At 39.7% G+C, this 26,536-nt stretch overlaps 1 protein-coding gene and 1 long non-coding RNA gene across 4 annotated transcripts in view; one reads left to right on the forward strand and one right to left on the reverse strand.

The window, feature by feature from the left end:
- Positions 1–116, reverse strand: part of LOC117820174 — a 919-nt gene extending 803 nt beyond the window's left edge. The window contains exon 1 of the long non-coding RNA XR_004632712.1: positions 78–116. This is a non-coding gene — a long non-coding RNA (uncharacterized LOC117820174). The remainder of the gene's footprint in view (positions 1–77) is intronic.
- The window catches only part of itgbl1 (integrin, beta-like 1), a 77,483-nt gene that overhangs the window by 37,424 nt on the left and 13,523 nt on the right, over positions 1–26,536 (forward strand). For 2 of the 3 annotated variants that reach the window (XM_034693854.1, XM_034693853.1), the window contains exons 6-9: positions 793–933; positions 3,069–3,215; positions 16,142–16,258; positions 26,286–26,432. In XM_034693854.1, coding sequence (XP_034549745.1) covers positions 793–933; positions 3,069–3,215; positions 16,142–16,258; positions 26,286–26,432 — 552 coding nt within the window. Of the gene's footprint in view, positions 1–792; positions 934–3,068; positions 3,216–16,141; positions 16,259–26,262; positions 26,433–26,536 lie in introns of all 3 variants that reach the window. The other variant, XR_004632708.1, reaches the window with a different exon arrangement.

Raw genomic sequence — 26,536 nt, forward strand, 5'->3', positions numbered from 1 at the left:
GCATATATATAGCCGGAGCACAACACAGTGTTACAATGTCTGACAATGGAAGGACAAGGAATTTTGACAATAAAAACCTTTGAATCTTGAATCTTGAATTGGACTGGGTCAACAGCCAGAGAGAAGAAGAGGAAGAGTAGTGAGGCTGCATGGTGGAGGAGTTGGGAGACAAAACAGAAGAAGAGGCAGAGGACATATGCACGTTCATGATGAGATAAGAGCCACAAAACACTAAGGTGTAACTTACAATTTACAATAACTGTCATAAAAACTTTGGCCATAGTTTACATCAGAACGTCCCTCCAGAGTACACTGTTATATTGACAACATGACTAAGCATTTTGACTGTCTTATCCTTACACAATGACATAAGGACTTGTCATTCTGATGGCACTGACATGTTCATTGACACAGATTTTTACTTTTGAGACATGAACTAAGGATTTTGAGCAAGATGCTGGGTTTTGCAGGTAATCCATGGTGTTTTGCTATTTGTACGAATTGTTTTGAGAAATGCACTCACTGTTTTGCAAATGTCGAGGATGATTCGAGAAATGTACCAAAGCGACTGAGAAAAACTGTAAGATATATCCGCCTAACCCGGCCAACACTGGTGTGAGAAGCTTGCCTCTCTTTCTTAGTCCATCGAAAATGAGCACTGTCTTCTGTTTATTCAGAGTTTTAACATTTTTTCATTTCTACTGTACTACTGAAAAATCTTGACATGGTGAATAATTACTATAAGAATGAATGCTGATGTGTTTTTGTGGTTGTGTTTGCTGTGATTGTCAGGGACTTGTGTGTGTGGGGAGTGTAACTGCCACGACGTAGATCCCTCCGGTGACTGGGGAGATATCCACGGAGACACATGCGAGTGTGATGAGAGGAATTGTCACGCAACCTACGACCGATACACGGACGACTTCTGCTCAGGTCAGCCTAATTTTATTTTTCAAAAAACATGCAGTCAGACATCTGTGAAATAAATTTACAGAAATCCTGAAACCCACAGGCCCTGTTTTATATTAGTTCAAGTTAAAGTTTCAGATCCATGAGGTTGGACTCGAAAGGTGATACCACTCTCAAAGCATGTGTTTTTACCATGTAGCAGTCAGATGGAGCTAGCCTTGATTAGCATTGAGACTGGTAACAGGGATTAAAGCTAGCTAAGTGGCTAAGTGTACAATGCTCTACCACCTTTCATATTCACTAAAGGTAAGTTGGATTTGTTACCATTGAACTGTACCAAGCTTGCTCTTTTCCTCTTGCTTCAACTCTTTTAGTTAAGTAAAGCTAACTAGCTAGCCAGGCTAAGTGTAGTGTAAAAATGTTTGTATTGAGGGTTGTTGACAAATAAGCCTCAAAAAAGTTTTTTTTTAAAAGTATTTCCAGAATGGTTGCAATGCATATTTTTGAGTCTGGACAAACAAGGCTTGTTTGAACACATTACGTTTTTTTAAGTGTTTGAATATATATATATATATATTTTTTACCCTTTTCTTAACTTAAACACCCAAAAAATGTCAGGTGGTGCAACCAGATATTTGTCAAAATATATGTACTTACCTATCATTTATTCTAACTGAAAGTTTTAGGAAGTATCCATTAGAGTGGTTACAGTGCTTTACACATTTGTATTTTGTGAATATTTTTTTAATCTACAATATATTAGGATTTTTGCATTCTATTGGCCAGGTATAAAATATAATTTTTACAGTTTTAGGTTGGCTGTGCCACCGGACATGGAAAGTGTTACTGTCCACCTTTAAGTTGATAAAAGCTTTTCTATTTTTATTTAAGTGACATCTACAAACCTTTTACCTCAGCCATGATAATAAGTAGGGTCCTCTGAATTATTTCATATGTTGAAGTCCATTATAACTACTTACTTTCAAAATAAAAGGTCCATGAGTACGATGGTGTCACCCTGACATTTGAGAACATGCAAACTGCTGGACAAAAGTTTTTAAATAACTTTAAGTGCCTTTAAACTATTGATATTTATGAAATTATGTTTATTTCAAAGATCTTATATGTAAAATCATGCCATGGTGTTTTAATATGAATTTACTATTATTATAATACATTTTTTATAGTGTTTTAAGTCAGTTCACTTGCTTAGACGGTTGCGCCACCTGACATTTTCAGGGTTTGAGATACTTAAAAATAAAATAAATCTCAATATTATAATGTACTGAAATTGTATTTAAAATAAGCAGGTTTTATAGAATGAATTGATGCATGTCTTAAAAATAACAAATTATTTCAAAAGAAAACAATGGATTCAAACACAAAAATATGCACGTCATGTCAATGACCCATTAAACAAATAAGGTAAGTGAAATGTGTTACCTTTAGACTGTAGCAGGCCAGCTTCCTTAAAATCCCTTTGCAATGATATCTTCAAAGTGCAAACACCAACAACAGCTCCACATCTGCTTCTCTTCTCTGTTTGCAGCATTGCAGCGTTCAAAGTAAACTTTTTATATATAACTTAAACCAGGGAAGAAGTGTTGGTGACCTTTTCATGTTTTCTCTAAAGAATTAATGACCAAAATATGATGGATGCTACCATTGCGTACTTTGGGTTAAGATAATAATTCATACTCAAGAAACATTCCTGCTACAAAGTTAGCAGTTCTTTGACACACACCTTCAAATACAGATCATGTTTTGAAAGACTGCAGGCCAAATCCACATTTTACTGTTCCTCCATCAGTTTGTCTCCTTCTTTGTGTCCTCCAGACCACAACAGGTAATATCAATACTGGTCATCCTGCGGCCTAGCTTAGTGAAGGCCAGACAGTCAAATCACAAAGTTATAACTTGTCTGCACTTTACTTTGTTTTTCTACCTGCCTTCTTTCCTTCAAACACATACACTCCCTTTTTCCTCTCTTTTCTCTTTCACAACATTTGCAATTCTACCCTGCAGTGTGTGCCCACATCACTGGATGCTGTTTTTTATCCCACCTTCTCCGTACACTGGATTTGAATTTTCCTCAAACACAGCCACCACTTTGTCTCACCTCTCTGCTTCCTTCACCTCTTCCTCTCTTCCCTTCGCAGGTCAGGGCCAGTGTAATTGTGGCAGGTGTGATTGCAAGGACGGATGGGCCGGGAAGAAGTGCGAGCATCCTCTGTCTTGCTCGCTGTCTCTGGAGAGCAGTCTGAAGAAGTGTCGCGGAACGTCCAATTTGCCCTGCTTCGGACGAGGTACCTGCTCTTCCCATACCCTGTCTTGTTGCCATGGTTACTGAGGCAGGCCAGCACTCAGTCCTCACCTCTTGGTGTAAAATAGGCCATTTCCAGCCTTTCACATCTCTTAATCCATCCTTAAGAGGGCTGTAAAGACGCCAGGGTGCCCAGCAATCAAATCAGATAGGATCTTTTAACAAGCTCTGAACAAAAAACAACCATGCAGTTTTTTTATTGCCTCATTCATTCACGTAGATATATATGTGGGTTTACAGCTCGTAAATGTGTTTTTGTTTTTCAGTTATGCTCATTCAAACGTGTATATCTGCAAGTTTATGTGCTCATGTGAGATTAAGCTGCTCTGTTCGCCTGCAACAATGTAAGCCACGGCTGGAGTGGCTCTCTCAATAGAACAAGCACTGGGTCGATGTGTCTAGATTTATTACAGTGCACTGTACGCTTCATTAGTGGCCCTTCTGGACAGTGGAAGCTTGTTTTCTTGGCACCTCTAAATGTTAGGTCTGATACTAATAATGGATTTAGATACTCAGGCAACAGTGGAAACCGATACTGCCAAAAAAAAAAAAAGTCTGGGCTGTGCTTCCATTGTTGTGTCTCAGACATTAATCTTGAGCCCGTTGATTGATGACAGTGAGAGGGAAGTGGGCGAATAGATACATTATGGAAACAGCACTGTAGATTTTAGGGCTTGAAATCCAATAGCTCGAGGCTGTGTTTGTGTTTTTCCTGACAAAGCAAGAGATTTACTGTACCCAACAGAACGATTTTACCTTTAAAAACTTTATGACATAAGAAGGAACTCCTCTGTTCAGATGGAAAATCTAGATTTTACACTATTGAACACTAAAAAAGTGCTTCACCAGGTCTGTGTGGTGTGGTTAATTCTGATTTGATTATTAATCCCTGCCACAAACCAGACATTCCCCAATGGATATTAGATATAGATTACATTTACTTATGTGCATGCACGGCGGCACACAACACTGCCTTCTTTCTTTATTAATCAGTTGGATCATATTTTAATTTTATATGGCATCAAATTGAAACAGAAGTTATCTCAGGACACTAAACAAAAAAAAGCAGTTCTAAACCTCACTCTTTATTTGTCTTATTTATGGAGACCCAACACAAATCCACCACCTGGCAACGTTTGGCAACGGTGACTATGAAAAAAATTCCTTTTAACCAGACTCATGGTGAATATTCATCTCCCACAACTGAATGAGTTGTGGTAGTAAAATAAGAATGTAAATAAAACAGGAACAATATTGTTTTCATCATTCCTGGTTAGGGAATGGAGAACTGGTTCCAACTAGTTTGGGGCATTATTTACTTTTTTGCTAAATGGTTCTTTTATCAGTGCTTTCCCCTTAGCTCTGCATGTCTTGCAAAACAATGAAGTAATGTTAACATCGATAACAGTTGATCCGTTAATTATGTTTGGAAGTTAACATTAACATTGAAATCTGTTGAAAGTCCAACAGTCTGGGCTGCCTCTGGCTGCAACAGAAAGGGTCCCCAAGATCCAAGTCTGGTAAAAAATGTTATCCAAACACATTTTATCCATAAAGATCAGCAGATTTCTTCAAATCTACACAGCTCAAGTTGCTGTGGTCCATATTTCCATGTAAGAGCAGTGGTTTGGATATTTCTTCTCTCTCAGGTAAACAGCCTCAGCGTAGATTCTCCCACAGATGGGAGTATCAGGTTCTTTTTAGTGATCAAGATCATTTGGCTCAGCACATACGGGCTCTTTCTGCTCCGCAACGGCTCTTCATAGTACCATTTTAGCTACTTCAAGAGCTAACTCTTGGAGCCGAGTCCTTCAGGACTGATACATGCTTCACACCTCAGGTCAGATGCTGTCTTCTGCCACCGTGCTGAGTCGCTGCAGTGAAGTCAAATAACGAGAAAATCACGTTAGAGAAAACTGAATTTTTGGATAATTGTTTTTCAAACTAGCATCCATGTTAAAAGTTGATTTTTTTTAAAAAGCCGGTCAATAAGTGCTTCCCCGTCTCAGTAGAGAAGTGATCAATCTATAAAGTCTTATCAATTGCTATTCCTATTCCGGGTCATTAAAGACTAAAAGAATACATCAACTGGGCATGAGGACAACAGCCACAATCTCAACATGGTGTGTGAAATGAGCCTAAAACACATTTTCAATAAACTCAGAGAAAACATACATTTAGACCATTGACTGTTCAACAACTACAACAAGGGACAGAAATTATTAGCTAGGATTATGTATTACTACAACACATGTACACAGCCCAAAGCTGCTCAGCCAATGAAGGGAGAAACAAATTACTCACCTTTTACTGTGCTGATTAATATTCACAGGCAGTGGATGTAAACACCCCTGGCCAGATCAACAACATACGGTGTAAAATGAGGTAAATTACATCAAACCCAAGTAATCTAAAAAGGCAGACGTTTGATGCCAGGAGAAGTTTGAATATCCCTGACCTCATAGAAGTAGATGAGCAAATGTCTAGGGTTCAGGAGGGAAAGCAGGACAGCCGTGCATAGCTAAAGCCAAAAATAAAACAATCCACAGAGCTTCTCTGCATGTGAGCATATGGGCTGATGGATTAATTATGTACATGGCGCCAAGGACAATAAATATGTGACATTGTCAAACCAGATGCTGTACCTGCATATAGAGACAGGTCATTCAGGTGCAGAGCAGTGCCACCAAAAAAGTGAAGTAGAACAAGAAGTTATGATTGTAAATGTAAGCATTGTTATCGTGCAATAGCAAGGCTTTAAATTTGCCTTGGACATAATTCTTAGAAGTGGTGTGACGTTGCTGCAAGGTTGATGGCAGCTTTTGTGAAGAATGTGTCACGATGGGTTAGAAACATAGAAATAAGGAAGAGAACCTATGTGAAGACAACAAATATAGTATTTAAAAAATAAAAGGGGGAAATATACAAACAGAAACTTACATAAACAAAAACCAAAATTAAATGTCCCTCAAAGAAAATCCAATGAAACACGAGAGAAAGATAGGCCAAAAAAAAATGCTAGGGAAGGAAGACATAGGGTACTCAGGAGAAGACACAATGAACCAACACAGAATGGAGGACACACAAAGTCTAAATACTCAAAGGGTAATCAAACACAGGTGTGACACTAGTCACAGTCGAAACTATTCAGGGTGGGGCACACCAAAGAGTAGACGCCACATTGGCTGCTGGGGCGCAAGAAATACGGCCGCCATCTTGGTCCGGTAATCCTATGATCCTACCTGTAAACGTAAACTGAAGCAGCAGAGACTTCAAGATGCCAGAGCCCTGTGCGGCAAAATACCTATCATACATCACATATATCACATATCAGAATATTCTATTACTGTTAAGCCCAATATGAATATTGAAATACGCTGAACCATGTGTCCTGTATCATACCTACATGTATGACGTTTGCAGAAAAGAAAACCTGCATGAAAATCAGTTTAGTACTCAGCGAGTTATGATTGATCAAATGCGCTGACACTTAATTGCGCCTGCCAAACAGATTACACTGAGTGGAGCGGGTGACCGGACCAAGATGGCGGCCCCATGGCTCGTCAGCGCCAATAGGTAGTAGCGGTCGATGCTGCGTCTACTCGTTATATGTGTATAGGGCACACAATCACAGAGGACGGGAAACTCAGGAAGTAAAACTAGAGTTGACAAAAAATACTACAAAATAAAAACAGGAAACACAACAAGAACACAAGGGTAAAGAATACAACACAAGAAATGACAACAGCAACAACTTTGGGAAACCTAAAATAAGATAAACTAATATCAGCAAAGGGAGAGTAACAAGACATGAAACACAAGGAAAATCTACAAAACAGAAGAGGAAATCAAAGCCAGGAACACAGAAGACAGACATCACAGTTTCATTTATCTTTGCCAAGTTGATTCTTGGCCAACTTCTCCAGATAACAATAGACAAAGCTCACGTTGTCATTGTTCTAAGACCAACAGACAACTTTCATTGTTCTACAGTAGGCTGTTACCATTTATTAATAAGATAAATCATCTGGTAGTTATGAATCACATAATTCCTCAGAGGTATCGCTTGTGCATTTTCTCTGCACTGATGCAGCAGCCCTAATCTATCAGCCTTACAGCTCTGCACAGCCATTGTTTGGTGTCTGGCACTTCAGGATTAGGAGACAAAAAAGAAAAGGTACAGTAAAGCCTGCTTCATTCTCATGGTCTCATAGTGATTCAACTTAATAATGTAATCTGCAGTGGGCGATACAAGAGGAAGCACAACCTGCCCTGTCTCAGGGCTCCACTGATTCATAAAGGGTTAATGTGGAGGCATTGATTTTCTGTTTCATTTGACTGTGGGGGAAGTCTCAGGGGAATCCGCAGCCTTTAAGTCGCAGCTTTGTTCCAAATGAAAAGAGCGGATATGCACACTGTAGCATTATGAAAGTTATGTTAGTAGACAAAAACATCCTTAACATGTAACGAAGGGAGAGCTGCTTACGCAATGAGGCCCCTGAGGGACAAAGGTCAAGGCTGTTTATTATTGAAAGATTGGAATTATCGAGTGAAGGAATCACAACAGAATGATGAACTGAACAGTATGCAGAATGTTACTTTAGAAGTTCTATTATATATCTACAAAGTGATATGATAGGGTCTTGTATAGTTATATACGCTACAGTGTAATATGATGCGGTATGATGTGATAGGACAGAATACCACATGATACAATATGATACTGTACAATATGATACGATATACTTTATTATCCCTGTAGGGAAAATTGCCTTGAGATTGTATGCTGCACACATCTCTATGACCTTAAAATACAATGATCACAATGACAAGTACTCTGAATAGTACATGTTCCACTTAGTGAACAACAATAAAAAGTGCTTAAAAAGATAAGACCACGATGAACAATGGCACAAACTCTACAGCACAATGAAAAAGTATTAAAACATTTGTATGCAGTTGTGTTTACAATGGGACTGCATGAAGCCTCAACCTTTGCTGAGTCCATCTGGAAACCAATTTATTACCTTTAAATACCTGAACTATTCTTTACATATTGCCTCTATTCCATACTTTTCATTATGATTTGCTCAAAGTAATTATAGAATAACAGGATGTGTAGACATTGTGGCTCACCTCACAAAATAATAACACAAAGATTAACTTTGGCTGGGAGAGTTAATTAGCTTCATTTCTTATCGCAGTACCTTTATGTTGTTGTATACAAATGCTGCAACAAAATTGAGCTTCTGATTACAATATGAAATAGAACAATTAAAGGGATCTATAAATACGCTTGTGGAAATTGCAATGTAATATATTGTCTGACACCCCGGCAGCTTTAGTCTACATTTACAATGTAGCTCACCGTGATGAATGCATCATTTTCTTCACATGGACCAAAATCAACTGATATTGATGAGGATGTTGAATAATGACAAATATTTAAAATCAAACACCAAACCTGAAATTTCAAAAGGGATGCTAATGTGGAAGTACCTGAAACCTGCATCCTAAAGTCCCTGAGGGGACAATTAAGTCTTCAATAATAATAATAATAATAATAATAATAATAATACATTTTATTTTTGTAGCACTTTTCAGAACACTAAAAGACAGTTTAAAAATGACAAACATTAAAAGACACAGTGATAGAAACAAAATAGAAACACAGTGGATATAAAAACATTAAGAGTTAAGTATCATATTCCATCCCATTATATTGTATTCTATTATGTGGCACCATATCATATAGTATTACATATTATCCTCTCATATTATATGGTATTGTATTTTTAATATCATATCGTATGTTGTGTTGGGGTATTATTTCGTATCGTAACATATGGTATTGTGTGATATCGCATTGTATTGCATCAAATCATAGTTTATATTGCATCATACATTATTAGAGAATTGCAGTGTGTCGTATCATAATAAATCATAACATGTCATATCATATCGTACTGTATAGTATATCGTATTGTATTGTGTATAACACTGCATTGTATCGCACCATATTACATGGTATGGTATGGTATGGTATGGTATGGTATGGTATCTTATTGCGTAATATGGTATGGTATGGTATGGTATGGTATCTTATTGCATCTGGTATGGTGTGGTATGGTATGGTATGGTATCTTATTGCCTAATATGGTATGGTATGGTATAGTATGGTATCTTATTGCATCTGGTATGGTGTGGTATGGTATGGTATCTTATTGCCTAATATGGTATGGTATGGTATGGTATGGTATGGTATGGTATGGTATCTTATTGCATCTGGTATTGTGTGGTATGGTATGGTATCTTATTGCCTAATATGGTATGGTATGGTATGGTATGGTATGGTATGGTATGGTATGGTATGGTATCTTATTGCCTAATATGGTATGCTATGGTATGGTGTGGTATGGTGTGGTATGGTATAGTATGGTATCTTATTGCATCTGGTATGGTATGGTATCTTATTGCATCTTGTATGGTGTGGTATGGTATGGTATCTTATTGCCTAATATGGTATGGTATGGTATGGTATGGTATGGTATGGTATCTTATTGCATCTGGTATGGTGTGGTATGGTATGGTATCTTATTGCCTAATATGGTATGGTATGGTGTGGTATGGTATGGTATGGTATGGTGTGGTATGGTAAGTGTCGTATTGCATCATTTAATCATATTGCATTGTGTCGTATCAGAATATATTTTAACATGTAATAAATATATATGTATATATATATATATATCAGATCGGACCGTATCATATGTTGTATTGTATTGCATTTTATCGCACCATACCTCCTCGTATGGTATGGTAATCTATTATATTGCATCATATCATACCATATGGCATCTTATTGTATTGTGTTGTATTATACTGTATTGAATAGTATTGTATCATATCATATTATATTGCATTGTATGTTATGGTATCGTATTGTATCATATCCTATTGTACTGCATCTTATCATATTGCATCATATGGTATCTTATAGAATCGTTACCTTCTAAATGAAAAGGGGTGGCACTCCAGTGGTTGCAAAAAGAAGTCAGTTGTATCACACCAAATAAGAAAATACTACTTTCAGTTCATTTATAAACCCTGGAAACATTTTCCTGTAAAGTTTATGATCTCAATCAATAGTTTCAAATGTTCTTCAATACAGCATGAAGTTCAACTTTGTAGCCAAATCAGAGAAAAAAAACACAGGCGAAACCACTAAACAAGATTAAAGACTAAACAATGTTCTGTATATCCAGCATTATCATCCAAGTTCAGTCAGTTCTCATGTTAGTGAGAACAACGGTGAATGGACACAGTCAGCAGAGTGGGTAAGCAAGAGAGAGAGAGGGAGGGGGAGAAGGAGAGAGAGGGAGAAAAACTGAAGGAGACAGAGTAAGAAAATCACTTAGGCATGGATGAATGCGGCTGGTACAGATGGCAGCTTGAGCGGAAAAGCCTTGAAATTTGAAACAGCAGCTTGAAGCTTGTCTTCCTGAGAGGTGGAGGCAAGACGCTGGTGGAGAGCACATTCTTTGTACTGTGGTATTTCCTCAAGGAAACACCTGCTTTCAACATCTTTCTGCTGATTCTCAGGATTCCTGTCTGCTTTCTAAAGCGTGGGCTATTTCAGATAATAACCATGTGTGATTGTTAATATTTAATGCCTCCTACACAGCTTTTTTATTTTGCATCATTGTGCTGCAACACCAGACTTTAAAATGATAGTCCAGTTGTGCTACTAAAAACGTGAAAGAGACAGATAAAAAATTATTTAGAAAAAAATAGTCCACTGACAAGTGACCAGTTCACCTAAAGGTGTGATGCCCACCATCACTGCATTGGAGTCTTTTCAATAAAGCTGGCTTTCGTTAAGGTTTATTTACCTACAGGTATATCACTTTTCTCTGTATGGAGGATTTTGATCATTGAGGGAGAAAAAATGTAAAAAAATGTTCAAGGATGTTTCTTGAAAAACATTTTGCTTTGTCCAAGATGATGAACATGAGAGATTTTGACTTTTAAATACCCTATAGGGGAAATTTTAGCAAGTAGACATATCAGTTAAGAACTAGAACCACTCGATCCTACACTTCCCACAATGCAGCCACATATATGCAACATTCATCTGCCACTGACCGTCCTGTGAACCCAAATGTCTTTCACAGTCCACATACCCACAGGCCTTCTCTTGGAATAAGGATGCACACTCCAAAACCCCCGCAGGGATAACCCTGATGACGTTGCACTTTTGAGCTGAGTAAAATATCCTTGACTGGTGTTTTGAACAAAAACAGTCAAGTGTAGCTCAAACAAGAGTTTGCATAAGCCTTTAAGATTGTTGGAGTGAGGGGTGCTGGTCACGTAGCGGTCTAAGCGCCCCACATTCAGAGGCTACAGTCCTCGTTGCAGGGGTCACCAGTTCGATTCCCGGCCGGTCAACCATTTCCTGCATGTCTTTCCCCACTCTCTACTCCCCACATGTCTTGTCTCTCTTCAGCTTTACTATAAAAATAAAGGCAAAAATGCCAAAAATATAACTTAAAAAAAAAAGATTGTTAGAGTGATTCCAGCTATACTGCATGAGTTTAGAACTTCAGCACTTTCTTTGTTAAAGGTGACATTTACTCTAAAAATCCAACCCTGTACTCCTGCAGGAATGGATAAATAGAACAATCACAACAGCTCACATCATGAATATTGTCAATTTTATTAGATGTGTTCTGAACAACTTTATTACAACTAACACAACCTGAATCTGATAAACACCTGTTTGATAAGTACCTCACTTTTGAGCACTAATGGGACGCTTTCATTCACACCACAGCTTGCAGAAGAAGGGGGATGTATTTAGAATGGAGTTATTACATTTGATGTAATTGGGAACAAATTCCAGCTGTCACAGAATCGTCAATAACAAGAACAGAGGAGTCGAGTTCTGGGGACAACAAGGAAATCGGCGTGTTTTTTAAAAGCTAAAATAATCACAATTTCTTTTTCTGAAAATCCAGCTTTCATCCTTTTTTCTTTTTGTTGTGCAGTGAATACGAGTGATTAACTGAGGTTTAACACTACGGCTAATTGTTTTCATTGAGTCAATGAGCTTGTTTTTTTTGTGCGGCAGAAGGATAACAGGTGCAATGCAAGATATTTTTTTCTTTGCTTTGCCAGTTTCGCAGCTTTGTGGAGAGAGAAGTGTCACATCTGTGGTTGTGTTGATCCAGATTTGCCATGCAGTGCGGTATAAAATTTGGTCCACATTTGGCATAAAAGTAGTCATGCATTTCCTGAAAATGTAGCACGGTCCTCTTGATGTGTTTTATTTTTAAATTGCAAAGAAAATGAAGCTTACTTGGAAAAGTGTACGCTTCAGGTGCATGATTTGTGAAAGATTTGGCAAATTGCTCAGCTTTCCTGTGGTTGTACTTTTTAAGACTGCATTGTAACACCCTATCTGTGTCATTTGGGTGTAAAAAGTGAAGTTGCATTGCTTGGATGCATTGGGATCCTGCTGGGAAAAAGGAAGTATTCCCTTAAGGGAAGATTTTCTTGGACGCCGGCCCTTTAAGAAACCGTCTGCTGCTTTTAAAGGAAATGAGAGGAGCTCACTTGATTGACCATTATTCAAGCTGATTTAGTATTCATTTATCAAACAAAGTATTCTTGGCTCTCCAGCTGCTTCCCAGTTCAGGCTGAACTGAAACAGTGAACGTACTCTTACTCCCAATCAATTAAATAAATAAATAAACCAGAGTTCACCTTCACCTGACCTGTGTTTTTACACAGATTTGTCTGCTGCTTTATGGCAATAGATCCACCATGACTCAGTCTGCTGTTGCTAATCTGCCATTAAAGTGTTGTTCACCTCAGACAGGGTGACAAATTAAACATCAACACACACCAACACAGACGCACACATTGGTGAGGACGGCTTGACGACTGGAGCGATAATCAATAAGGCATGGTGTTGTGACATCACCAGTTGCTAGGGTAACTGAGTCCCTGTAGCAGATGGTGATATGCTGTATGTGTAGCAGGAGGAGAGTTGTGTGTGTATGTGTGTGTATGTATGTGTGTGTGTGTGTGTGGTCATTAAGTCTGACAGTGACGTGACATGGACGGCACATTAGGTGATGCTGTCTTGTAAATTCATGTCCGGCTCCTATTATTGCTTCTATTGCCACACAGTGATGTGAGGCAGCCCCACAAACACACGCACACACACACACACACACACACACACACACACACACACACACACACACACACACACACACACACACACACACACACATTATGGATATGTTTTAGTTGTTACTTAATGGCACTAAACACCAAATTTACCCCACAGGGCAGCAAACAGGGGAAACACTCAGAGTGACTAATGATTTTTGCAAACAGGAGATACCCTGCTCTATGAAAACAGAAGAAAAGAAAAAAGAGAAGCACTCAGTTTGCTGCGTTTTAACCATCTGTCTTCACTGAGCTGGGAAATTCCCTTTGTGCAATTATTTTTCATGGTGTGCAGCTCACCTGTTTGCAGCCCCTCCGGGCGTCTGCAGCATCACTAGATAGGAACGTTTTAAACAACAATAGCATTGAGCACACAGGACAATAACACTTCTATTGTGTATTGTCCATCTTTATCTATATTCAATATATTAGTTATTGATGATATAAAGATGGACAACGCTCCCCCTAACACCTCCTGTTGAACAAAAGTGAAGACTAAATACTTCCGTTGATGGGCCATAACATTTTATGTTGGATCAGTCATTTGAAGCCTGAGTTTGGGCAGTAAGGATTAGCTTTTGAAGCAGTGTGTATATACACAACCAGTCAAAAGTTTGGAAACACCTACTCATTCATGAGTTTTATTTCATTTTAATTATTTGAAACACTGTAGATTAATACCAAAGACATCAAAACCATGGATGAACATATATGGAATTATTTAATTAACAAAAAAGTGTTAAACAAAGCAGAATATGTTTTATATTTCGCATTCTGTAAAGTAGCCCCCTCTTTCCTTCATGTCAGCTTCGCACACTCTTGGTATTCTCTCAGTCTGCTTCATGAAGTGGTCTCCTGGAATGGTTTCTAATTAACTTGAGCCTTGTCAAGAGCTAATTTGTAGAATGACTTGCCTTCTTAATGTGTTTGAGACCATCAGTTGTGTTCAGAGGTAGGGTTAGCACACAATGGATAGCCCTATTTGACTACTGTTGTAATCCAGATTATGGCAAAACCAGATTATTTCATAGTTTTGATGTCTTCAGTATTAATCTACAATGTTGAAAATAATTAAAATAAATAAAAATCATTGATTGAGAAGGCGTGTCCAAACGTTTGACTGGTAGTGAATATATATCTAATATACTGTATATCTTGATATTTTTGGTGATTTTTCCAATAACAATAAGTGACAATATTTAGCTTCCTTAAAAAAATATGGAGAAAAATAATTGTGCATAAAAGTCTTACATTTGACTAGCTTACTCTTGTTTATATTAAGTTAGATGTTGGTAATGGTAATAAAAAACCTCAACTAATTTAAGAAACACAGTTCTTATTTGTTAACTTAAAAATGATAATGCTGGTACCTGAGCTGGATGGTCATGGTCGACCACTGACTCCCAAATGTTTTCATATTCTTCATATTCTGTGAGGTGGTTAAAAAAGTTCCCAAAGTGTGAGTCGGGACCCCCTGGGGGGTCACAAGACACAAATGGGGGGTCGTGAGATGTCTTCAAGAATATACATATTTTTTAATGATCTAAAAATAGTACATTTAACCAATTATAGTAAAAAATAATTACAAAAATAATCACTAAACTTGTAATAAAACCTTGAAAATAGAAAATGTAATGAGTTCTCTGTCTTTCTTTGTTCCCAGATGACTCCTAAGTTTAGGGTTAGTGAACAGCTAATTATCATAAGCATCAGTAGCAGTAGGTTAATTCACAACGGCACAGGAAACACAGACACATGCTCATGTAGGCAGGCTAAATTTCTGCAGACCAGCTAAATGAAGCCACATTAAGTTACTTTGATGGACAGTGGGGGTCATCAAGTCTTTGGCACCAATATTAAAGTTTGGGAACCCCTGCTTTAAAGCAACAACTTTCTGACAGTCTGCAGATTGGTATCTTTTTTAGCACCAATGTATTTTGAAGTTTGACCTACGTTCAATCTGTTCACATGGAAGAGGCAGGTTTTATGACCTGTACTAGTAGGGGAACCTCCCAATACATTGGCCTTACTTTGGGGAGCTGTCACGCCTCGCATCCTTTTAGGAGTGATAGTAAGAAAATGTTTCAAAGCGTTCATAAAAATCTGCATGAGCATCAACAATAACGTGACTCTGACTGGCAATTCAAAAGGAATCCCTCCATCTAATCCTACAAACAAGTGAGTGTGGACTCCCCTCAACCCATAGCTAACATAACTCTGACTGAGCAACCTGCTGGAATGATCAATGAGCAGCGAAGCCGCACACCTCCGATGATAGTTCAGAATAGATGATGTTTTTCTAATGAGTTTCACCATTAGCCTGCGTGTTCACTCTATGAGTTCCCCCGTGGCCTCCTTCACTGGCAGCTCGCTGATTGAAGTGGGATCGCAGCATCTCGAGGTGTGTGGAAGTGTGTCTCGCCCTCGTGAGTGTTTATTGGAGTGAGTGATTTACATAAAAGATTTCCCCCTGTGTGGCTGGAGGGAGTGTTGTCAGGCAGACTCAGTCCAGTTTAGATTTGTAACATCTACTGTAGGTATGTTAATGACAGGGTTACAAGCTGAATAAAAAAAGTGAGTGTTACCTGACACGCTTCAAGAGGATAAAGAGTGTTCTAGTGAAGAATCAAAACACTGCTCAGGTGCGATGACACATCTCTGTTTGTGTAGGTCAGTGTCGCTGTGGACTGTGTACCTGCCACCCACCGGGGGACAGTCGGGTTTACGGCAAAAACTGTGAGTGTGACGACCGTCAGTGTGAGGACATCGGTGGAGAAGTCTGTGGAGGTGAGAGTGCACACACACACACAGTCTACAACACTACCAATCACACTTTACAGAGCGGTTTTAGTGGATTCAAGTTTATTTTCTCATTAAAGATAATTTATCTTTTGCAAAAATCCACTCATACAAACACATTTGTTATTCAGTCAGTGGTTAAAGCTCCTATGAGGACTTTTTAGTTGGCAATGAACCAGACTGAGATTAATACTGATGCCTTTATATGATCTACAAAAGTCAACGAGGCTACCATAAAGAAGACGGATAATTTCAGAACATGCCTAAAGTGTTAGATGATGTGTTTTACGGCAAGCTGCCAAAACAGCCTTTTCCAAAATGTACCACATAAAGATAAATTCTGAGTTTGCATTCCATCTTTGAAATTTGGTTGAAAATTTAACACCAAATTTCAAACATTTTTTTAACCACTGTAAGTATGGCTATATCATTAACTTGTCTCAAAGCACAATGTTGTCTTTACATTTGACAGACTTTTGCATTTTAAAGTTGAAAGAAGAATGGAAAAGATTATTTTGACTTCATGTCTCCAAAGCAATTTTCCAGCGGTAATTGACATCTCCAATACATTTTTTATTTCTCATAAAAAAACTCACTTTATGGGCCGTGTAATGTTCACAAGCAGGTCCAGAGACCTCATAAAAGGAGTAGACATGGTAAATAAAAATGTAACCATCAAAGTGGTGTCTCAGATCTCTGTGGTTGACAGCAAAGAGTGCTGGATGTGCATCCAATCCTGGTCATGCATATAGATCTTTTGATGGTAACTGTGGCACTCAGCTTCCTTTCAGATTCATTGTAGCCACTAGGTTTATATTCACATTTGTGTATGTATTCACGAAAGTATCTCTGGCTTGAAAACGGCCATAGATATGTACAGTATATGTGTGATATATCTTGCAGCAGAGGTACATTTCCCATGAACTTAATGGAGGCTGCTGTTGAGTTATAGTGTTGAAAAACAGACGTAGTCTCAGTGATGTCACCCATTGGTTTCTGAAAGGGGCTCTAAAGCCTCTAGATCAGGGGTTCCCAAACTTTTCATCCCTTGACCCCCAAAATAAAGGTGCCAAAGACTTGCGACCCCCACTGTCCTTAAAAATTATTAAATGTCAGCTTCAAACTTAATTTAGCTGGTCTGCAGAAAATTAGCATACCTACATTCACATGTGACTGTGTTTCCTGTACTGCTGAGAATAAATTTGATGTAACTGATAATTTTATTTATTAACTGTTAACTAATCCTAACCTTACGAGTCATCTGGCAACAAAAAAGGCAGATATCTAATGACAAATTTGAATTTGTAAGGTTTTATTTCAAATGTATTAACTATTTTTGTTTCTATTTTTACAATAATGTTTAATTTGAAATTTTAGATTTCTGCTAGACATCTCGCGACCCCTCCTTGGGGTCCCGACCCACACTTTGGGAAACCCTGCTATAGATGGCAGTGACCATATTGGAAATTCTGACCCAACTTGACTTTTGTTTGATCAAGAAAAAGATAAAGGGGTGGAGTTGAGGTCTGTAAGCCTTTAGCAAACAGTAAGTCAACTCCGCCACGCCCCTAATTGTTCAGAGCTATGCATAACTCTTAGACAAAATCTTTAAAATGGACTAGAAAGAAGAAATCATCCCCCCAAAAAATAAGCCATTTAGACTTAAACTGTTTTTTGGGACTGTGAAAATGAAATGGGCACTTTAACATTGTTGTTAATGGATTTTAATTGGCTTTTTCAGCCATCCTCAAGTGGTCACTAGAGGAACTGCTGTTTTTGCCCTTTGGCATTGGATTTATATAACATAAACAGAAGTTGCAGCTTTGTCATACCTCTTTATTACAGTGCCTGCTTTTGATCAAGTAACAAGTCCTCATGTTAAAACCAAGTGGCAACCTACGGTCCAAAAATATGAGTCCAATGCAGAAGTGTTAAAAACTGCAGCTCATTGAGGATCCGCTTGAGGCTGGCTCCGGAAGTACCTGAAACCACATACACACCAATTCAAAAAAGACGATCTTTACAGCAGAAATAAACATGTTTACAGCCTGGTACAAAAGTCGAGTGTAGTCTGGATAGCTCATTTCTCGATCGGCACACACTGTATGGAGGGTTGAATTTTTTTCTAACGCGGCAATTTCGAAGATATTGAGATTACGAGTCTTCCAATGAGAGGCACAGCTGACTTGATTGACAGGCGGGAACACTGTAGCTGTTGGCTGGGAGGCTCAAAGCCCGCCTCTTTACGTCACAATCGCTCGACAGCAGTAATATGGCTCCCGCCGACGAACAAATGGGTGACTTCACAGATACTAGTTCCATTTTTATACAGTCTATGGTTAAAACCAGCAAATGAGCAACTGAGGACATGATAATGAGAAAGTTGAGGAATGAGTTTGCCAAATACAGCTTGGACTGCTTGCTCTGTCAGCCTCATGGAGAAGAAATAAAAGGCGTAAGGGTCAAGAATAAAACATTTTCTTGCTTTTTTTTACAATATAATGCAACGGACAATTTCCAAGGTAAAACAAGACTGAGTGCAAAAAACAATAGGGGAAACTCTGATGTGGTGTCATCAATTTCAGCAAAATATTACAGTTTGGATAAGTCTGTGTTTATGGATTTAGCTACGAAGATCATGGGTGACATGTCTGTAACAGGAAAAACATGATTCCTAGGAGGAACAGATTTTTTGAATAATGTGAATTCATAACTCCACAATTGAGAAAATACTCCCATGACTCCACCCACTTCCATTCAGGAACAAAAGCATTAGCTGCAGGTCCTGTGTGATGCCGGACAACATTACACACTCCTCACTATCTCCTAATTACTGCACAGAAATCTACATGTTTCGCAGCTCATGTGCACACATACACTCACCCACTTTGAGATGATGCCAGGAGCAGAATCTGGAGATCAATACAGTGTGATCCTATCTGCTCTCTTTGATATCCTCAGGCACAACCCTCTAAACCCCTTCAGCTGAATCGGAGAGAAATTGCTCCAAGCCCTTTGAAGCTTCTGTTTGAGGTCTTGGGAAGTTCGTACCCTTAATTTGAGCCATTTAGGCACAACCAGAGTAACGGATAGATTGCACTGAGGCATTAGAGGCTGAATTGAAATTGATATTTCAGTTTGCAGCTGCTGCTGCTGTCGGACAGAGGATGAGAAATGGAAAATGAGGCAAACATAACTCACATTGTAAAGGCTATTGTTGCAAAAAGGCCTCTATTCGGTTTTACGCTTGTAAGCTGTTTTTTTGTTTCAGTAACTTTGATGGCTTCGTCTGTTTGATTTGAGCATTTATGACACCCAGTGCTGTATCTCATTCTGGGTACACGCACAGCTCTGAAACCTGCTCATTTTTGGCCACATTTTTGATGCTAGGAATGTGAAGAAAATGACAAACCCACAGCTCTCAGAGGGGTTAGCATTTCCGAAATATCTCCCTAAACTAGAAGTAGTTTTCCTCTTAGGGGCGAATCAAACCACAAAGTGACCAATATGTGTTTAATCTGTTGTTGTTTTTTTTTTACTTTGAGACATTTGTGGCTTTGTGTTTATTCATAAACCAACATTAAACATGTCTACTCCTTTGACCCAGCCTCTGTACAGGTATGCATTTGTTAGTTCCATCCTTATTGTGACTGTTAGGTGTTGTTTCGGTCGTCTGTGCCATCCTGTATCTGTGGTGCATTGCAGCATCTGAGGGTAAATGTCTCCTGTAAAGGGGGATGCAGTATTTATGTGAATGGATTACCAGGGCTCATTGTGTGCTTGGCTGTCCAGAGACAATTCTTCATGAGAGTGTCCAGGGAGAGTCTATGTGCACACAGTTACACACACACAAACACCCAGAGACACACACAGTCATGCTGTCAGGCGGATAATTAAGTCGGTGTATTCAGAGTGAAAAGTTTGGATCAAACAAAACTTTGCTCCACGAGAATTCCTGTTCTAGGGTGCAATGCCGTTAGTGGCCGTATTCCATATCATAGACTTTAAAAGACATGGTCATGGTTTCTGTCCCATCACTGGCTGGTAACATCAAAGATGGCGATTGTAGAATTGGAAATTCTAACTCCAATAACTTTCATCTGAGCTTGGAACCAGCAAATAGGCGGAGGAGGGGCACCTCACAGTCAAATCAGCCATACCTTAATAATGCTGTGTTCTGTATACCGCTTAGCCTTGATATAATCAAAACAGATGAGTTGTGGAAGGCCACTGTTGTTATGAATACAGAAATGAGGCACAGAGACCAAACCCGTTTTGGAACCAGGCTGTTAATGGTTTAAACCCACTGTTAACTGGACATTTTAGTATGGGCTCTTATTGGTGTACCTTGGTTTTTGGAGTAGCCTCAAGTTGCCACTAGAGGAGCTGCATTTTTTTTTTTTTACAAAGGCTTAAATTTCGATAGTGGAGGTCACCATTTGAGCTGCTTTAAGCCTTTAAAAAATTATCAATGGGGCGCTGGTGGCTTAGCGGTCTAAGCGCCCCACATACAGAGGCTACAGTCCTCGTCGCAGGGGTCGCCGGTTCCACTCCCGGCCTGGAGACCATCTCCTGCATGTCTTCCCCCACTCTCTACTCCCCACATTTCCTGTCTCCCTTCAGCTGTCCTAACAAATAAAGGCAAAAAGACCAACAATATAACTTAAAAAAAAAAAAATTCTCAAACTAAAAGAACAAATCATAAAAGGGTAAAAGTAAAAGTATCCCAAAGTTATCAGCCCATGAACCCCAAAATAATGGTGCCAGAGACTGGTGACCCCCACTGCCCTCAAGGTCATTAGACACTGCTCACTTCCCCTCAGACATAAAAATATGCCAATACAAAAACATTATGAAGACATTGAAACAACAAAAAAGAACACAAGAGCCAAAAAAACATAATAACATAACAGACATTTTAAAAAGGGTCAAAGTACAATTGAAGTATTCTTTATGTTTAGACTGTAGCAGTGACTATTTAAGAGGTAGGCCTAATCATTAAATTGAACTTCATGATAGACTTTTGTATTTTAATATAAAGGATAAAATATGCAATTTAAAAAAAACAAAAACATTTTTTTATATATATATATATTTTTTAATGCATCTCACGACCCCTCCTGTGACTCTCTCACGATCCCCAAAGGGGTCCTGACCCCTACTTTGGGAACCACTGCTTTATACAACACAGTTATGGTCTAAAATCAAAACTTCATGTCTGTACTTGAGAACTATAACTCCTACTTTAGTTAAATAAGTGTGAAAATCTGCCGCCCTCTCATTATCTTTTCATTTCCCTTTCCTTTTTTAAACACTGAATAACAAACAGCATTTTTTCCTGAGTCTTTTTTAGTTCTTTGCACATACTTTGATGTTTTTTATGTAAAAACAAAGACATCTTGAAACAGATATTGGGGAAAAAATAATCAAATATTTCCATCCTTCCTTTTAAAAGAAATGAAAACATTATTAAGGATGCATAAAACAATATAAGACTGCATTTGAATATTTGCAGCATCAGAACATTGTGTGGATAGATGGAAGCTTAAATCGTCTCACCTCCCTTACCAGGTATTTCCTTCCCCTGACTCACCCAGCTCCCAGATTCACCACCACCACCACTACCTCCCCTTCACACACCCTCTCTAAATGCAATAACACAATGCGTGCTCTGTGAAAGACAGGTGCAGACTAATTGAATGAGAGTGAGGTTGCTTTTCCTCCAAAGCAATTAACCGCTCTCGCAGGCTAGCTGATTGAGGCAGCCATGCATGGCCTGCCATGGCTGCCACTCCACGACAACCTGAGACAGAAGCTAGCTAACTTTCATTTATAAGCTGTCACAAACACAACACACACACACATCCTCGAGACACCGCCCCCTACCTTTACCTCTGGTTGATTAAAAACAGCAAAAAAAAAGAAGTCAGGAAGCAAGGTGAGGAAGCAGGAGATGAAGATTGAGATAAAGGATGGCAGGCAGCCAAGGTTCATGTTTCACTGATAGATGTAATCAATCTTTTGTTTTGAGTTTGTTGGAGTGAAGCTGTTTTATGTGCCAGTTTCCCTCAACATAATGAAGACCACAAAGACACCATGAAGCAGCCATGCAATAAGCATTGGATTATAGCTATTACACTTAGGCCTCACCAGAGTTGGCTCCATCGAGCGGTGACCTCCAGCTCGCGCTGGGACGGTTTGCAGCTGAGTGTGAAGCAGCGGGGATGGGGATCAGCACCTCCAAGTCTGAGGCCATGGTGCTCAGTCGGAAAAGGGTGGACCTGCCCTCTCCGGGTCGGAGGGGAGTCTTTGCCCCAGGCGGAGGAGTTCAAGTATCTCGGGGTCTTGTTCACGAGTGAGGGGAAAAGGGAGCGGGAGATTGACAGACGGATCGGGGCGTCGTCTGCAGTGATGCGGGCGCTGTACCGGTCTGTCGTGGTGAAGAGAGAGCTGAGCCAGAAGGCAAAGCTCTCAATTTACCGGTCAATCTACGTTCCGACCCTCACCTACGGTCACGAGCTGTGGGTAGTGACCGAAAGAACGAGATTGCGAATACAAGCGGCCGAAATGAGCTTTCTCCGCAGGGTGGCTGGGCTCAGCCTTAGAGATAGGGTCAGGAGCTCAGACATCTGGGAGAGGCTCAAAGTAGAGCCGCTGCTCCTCCGGATCGAGAGGAGCCAGATGAGGTTGTTCGGGCATCTGGTTAGGATGCCTCCCGGGCGTCTCCCTGGGGAGGTGTTTCGGGCATGTCCGACTGGGAGGAGGAGGCCATGGGGAAGGCCCAGGACACGCTGGCGAGACTATGTCTCTCAGCTGGCCTGGGAGCGCCTCGGTATCCTCCCAGAAGAGCTGGTGGAAGTGGCCGGGGAGAGGAGTGTCTGGGCTTCCCTGCTGAGACTGTTGCCCCCGCGACCCGGACCCGGATAAGCGGAAGAAGATAGATGGATGGACACTTAGGCCCAATCTCAATGTCCTCCCTGAGCCCTGAGCTCTTCTTGACTTAATTGACGTCAGCTGGAAAGTGATTGAGGGCTCAAAACTGTAGAACTGGAATGGGACAGCACTTTGTGACTTCTCACATAACCTGCATGACGTCACCAGCTCACCTTAGTGGCACTAGGAATTTTTATTACACAATTTTTACTTTCCTCAAATTCAAGGCGCTTGAGGGACGACTGACTGCCATGTGATCCAGGCTCTTACCGTACAGACTGCTTAACCACACAATTTAAAATATTTTAATAGGCTATATAACTATTTTATATAAATTATACTGTATACACATATGTGTGAAGATAAATAGATTAAGGCTGTTTTCTATATTTATACTTACAGGCAAACTTTTTTACCTGTAAATTTCATTGCAACTTTCATGCTTCTTTTTTACTGTCACACTTTTTTAAATGTCATGGGAATCCCGGTGTTTCACGTCACAATGCTATGAACTCTGGGTAATTCCCTTATGCTAAGTCTGCAAAAATGTCCACTTACGGAAAGGGGGCATAAAGGGCTCAAAAAGTCAGTGAGAGATCCCTCACACACTTAATGATTTGACAGTGGGACAGCCCTAAGCCCTCATGGACTTAGTGGGAACGCGCCTCAAAGTCACTGAGTGCTTGAGTGTGGACATTGAGATTGGGCCATAGCATCAGGGCTGAAATCAAGAGGCAATGCTAGAAAACTTTAACCCCAGAGCTAACTTATGAACCAGTTATGTGTCCACTGTTCAATGATGTAGAAAAACCTAAATGTACCCACCAGACTGCGCAAAGTAAGAGGTGCTTTCACTGCGACATGGCTACACCCTTTTTGTTTGATGCTTTTAAGCTTCAAATTTCTGTCTTAGCCACTCAAATCTTGGTTTCTTGAAGCCACAAGTTTTGAAAAGCAGTTAGATACCCGAGTGGTTTTGGTCTAGTGTCTAACAGAATGTACAATGACGCACATTCTCACACCACAATCATAATTGCAGTTAGATTCATTGTACAGCTAGCTAGAGAGCAAATAATTTGCACCAGGCTATAAACAGGGTTGTTTCTTCTTTTAAAAGAAAAGGGCATTTTGATATGACGCTTCATGGGGATTACTCGTTTTCGTAGCCGCCCTCAACTGGCCATTTGAGGAACTGCAGTTCTTGACACATTCACATTTGCTTCATTTCTCAGCCTGGTGCTCACTGCCTGGTGTGAAAACAATAAAAAAGCCTGATCACACATATCTTTTTTACCATTTGTTATCTTCACTGATGAAAAAGAAGAGATACCAAGTTCAACTGGATGATGCTCAGCATTCTTTTGAGACACTGGTAGACAGATTTTTGTCTTTAGCTCTGGGCAGAGCCAGACTACTTATTCCCTTCTGCTCCTGGCTTTTATATTACGCTATTTGTGAATTGCTTGAGAGTTGTATCAGTCCTCTTATCCATCTCTTGCCATCAAATCAAAAATGTACTTGACCAAAAATGTTGAACAAATTGAGGATGTAGAAGCATCTAACAAAAACAGTAAACATATTAAACCAGATGATCCTACTAAACTACAGAGGCTCACGTGGGCATGCACCCATTTATTGCATTTTCACGTGATAATGAGTAGTTGCCGGGTCTTTCCTCTGGATTTACACATATTTATCTCATTTCTCCAGATAACAGCGCTGGTTGTTCTGCGATACCCAGTTATTCAATTGTTTTTCTCAAGCTCTTGACTCTTTTATCTCCTCATCTTAGGAAAAAATAGATGCTTTTGCTGTGAAAATTGATTAATTGATCTAATTTGCACACGATAACATGACAAATAGGGAAAATATCTGGGGAAATGGAAGACAAAACAATAGGATGGTCACTGTTATAAGCGGGAACATGATTTGCCTAACACTAGGGAGGTAAGTAAGGTATTTTTTATGTTTGTTTTGTGCTTTTGCAACTCTTGGGATACAAACTATGATCATCTGAAGTTACAGTGGTGCAAGTAAATCAAAAACTACTCCATCAGAATGTGTGAAACGAGTGAAGATCTCCAGAAAAACAACCAGAAATAACTTGTTAAATGGAAGAACTGAGTAAATAAAATGTGTGGATGCGTGTCCATGTGGGGCTTCAGTGGAATCAGAGATTGAGTTGGTTTTCATGGACGAACACACTTGCACCTTATGTTGATTTTTGATGGAAAATTCTATGACGTCGTTCCTTGATAAGCTTTAAATCAATGGTGAGAATCAATAAAGTAACTTTGAGTGTTTATTTATATCACATCTATGTGTGACGGTGAATATGGGACCTAAAGGGGCGTGAATCCGGGCTGTAATCTAAGAATTGAATCTAACGGCTGTTTGATTGAATCAATACGGGCCTGCTTCAAACAGTGGCACAGTATGGATATACAGTGATGTCAGTAAGATGGAAAAACACTGCTCATTACCACCTCTTCAACCTGGCATGTCTTAGCACATGTGAACATAAAGGAAACAATCAAGGGTGTAACTGAGTGAACGAGTGTGTGTTTGTGTGTTAGCTTGTTTCAACCACAGAGACGCTGTCCTGCATCCGAGCACCCAACTCCCATTTCCAACCAATTAAACATCCCTGCTTTCTTTGCTGAGTGTTTGTGTGTGCATGTTTTTCCCCCGCTGTTGCTTTTGGATGTTTTTCATCTCTCTCTGAAGCGCTGCAGATTTATTAAGGACAGGACAAGACCAGTGATGACAGTTCCTTTCATGTCCCCGGGGGAAATACAATAAGCCTGCTGCGTCTCTGTCGTCTTCCTGTGGCTCTGCCTGCTCGTTCTGCCTATTACTGTCAAGGTTCAGTGTCTGCACTGTCAACTTTCTCTGCTTATATGCTTTATTGCTCTCCTTTTCCTCTAAAGTGGCATTTCTCTTGACTTTCACTCTGCCTGTGAATTCTTTATTTATTATTTCTGTTTCGTGTGCGTGTGTGTGAGGTTTTTTTTTCTTCTCATGGCCATGCTCCATATTGTGTCTCCTTTTAAATGAAGGCCCTTCTGCCCTCCACCGCCAGGTCACGGTTTCTGTTCGTGCGGACGCTGCATCTGCCAGGAGGGCTGGTTCGGGAAGCTGTGCCAGTTCTCAAGGGCCTGTGACATGAGCGACGACCAAAGCAAGGAGCTGTGTGAGACGTCTGACGGAGTCGTGTGCAGCGGGAAAGGTGACGAGCATGTCTTAAAAGTTTGAAGAAAAAGTTTCTGTACTGATCACTTTTTGGAAGTGACAGAAAAGTTTTTACATCCTTTATTTGGTCAAATATTGAAT

The sequence above is a fragment of the Notolabrus celidotus genome, chromosome 10 (assembly GCF_009762535.1).
Source record: "Notolabrus celidotus isolate fNotCel1 chromosome 10, fNotCel1.pri, whole genome shotgun sequence".
NCBI lineage: Eukaryota > Metazoa > Chordata > Actinopteri > Labriformes > Labridae > Notolabrus > Notolabrus celidotus.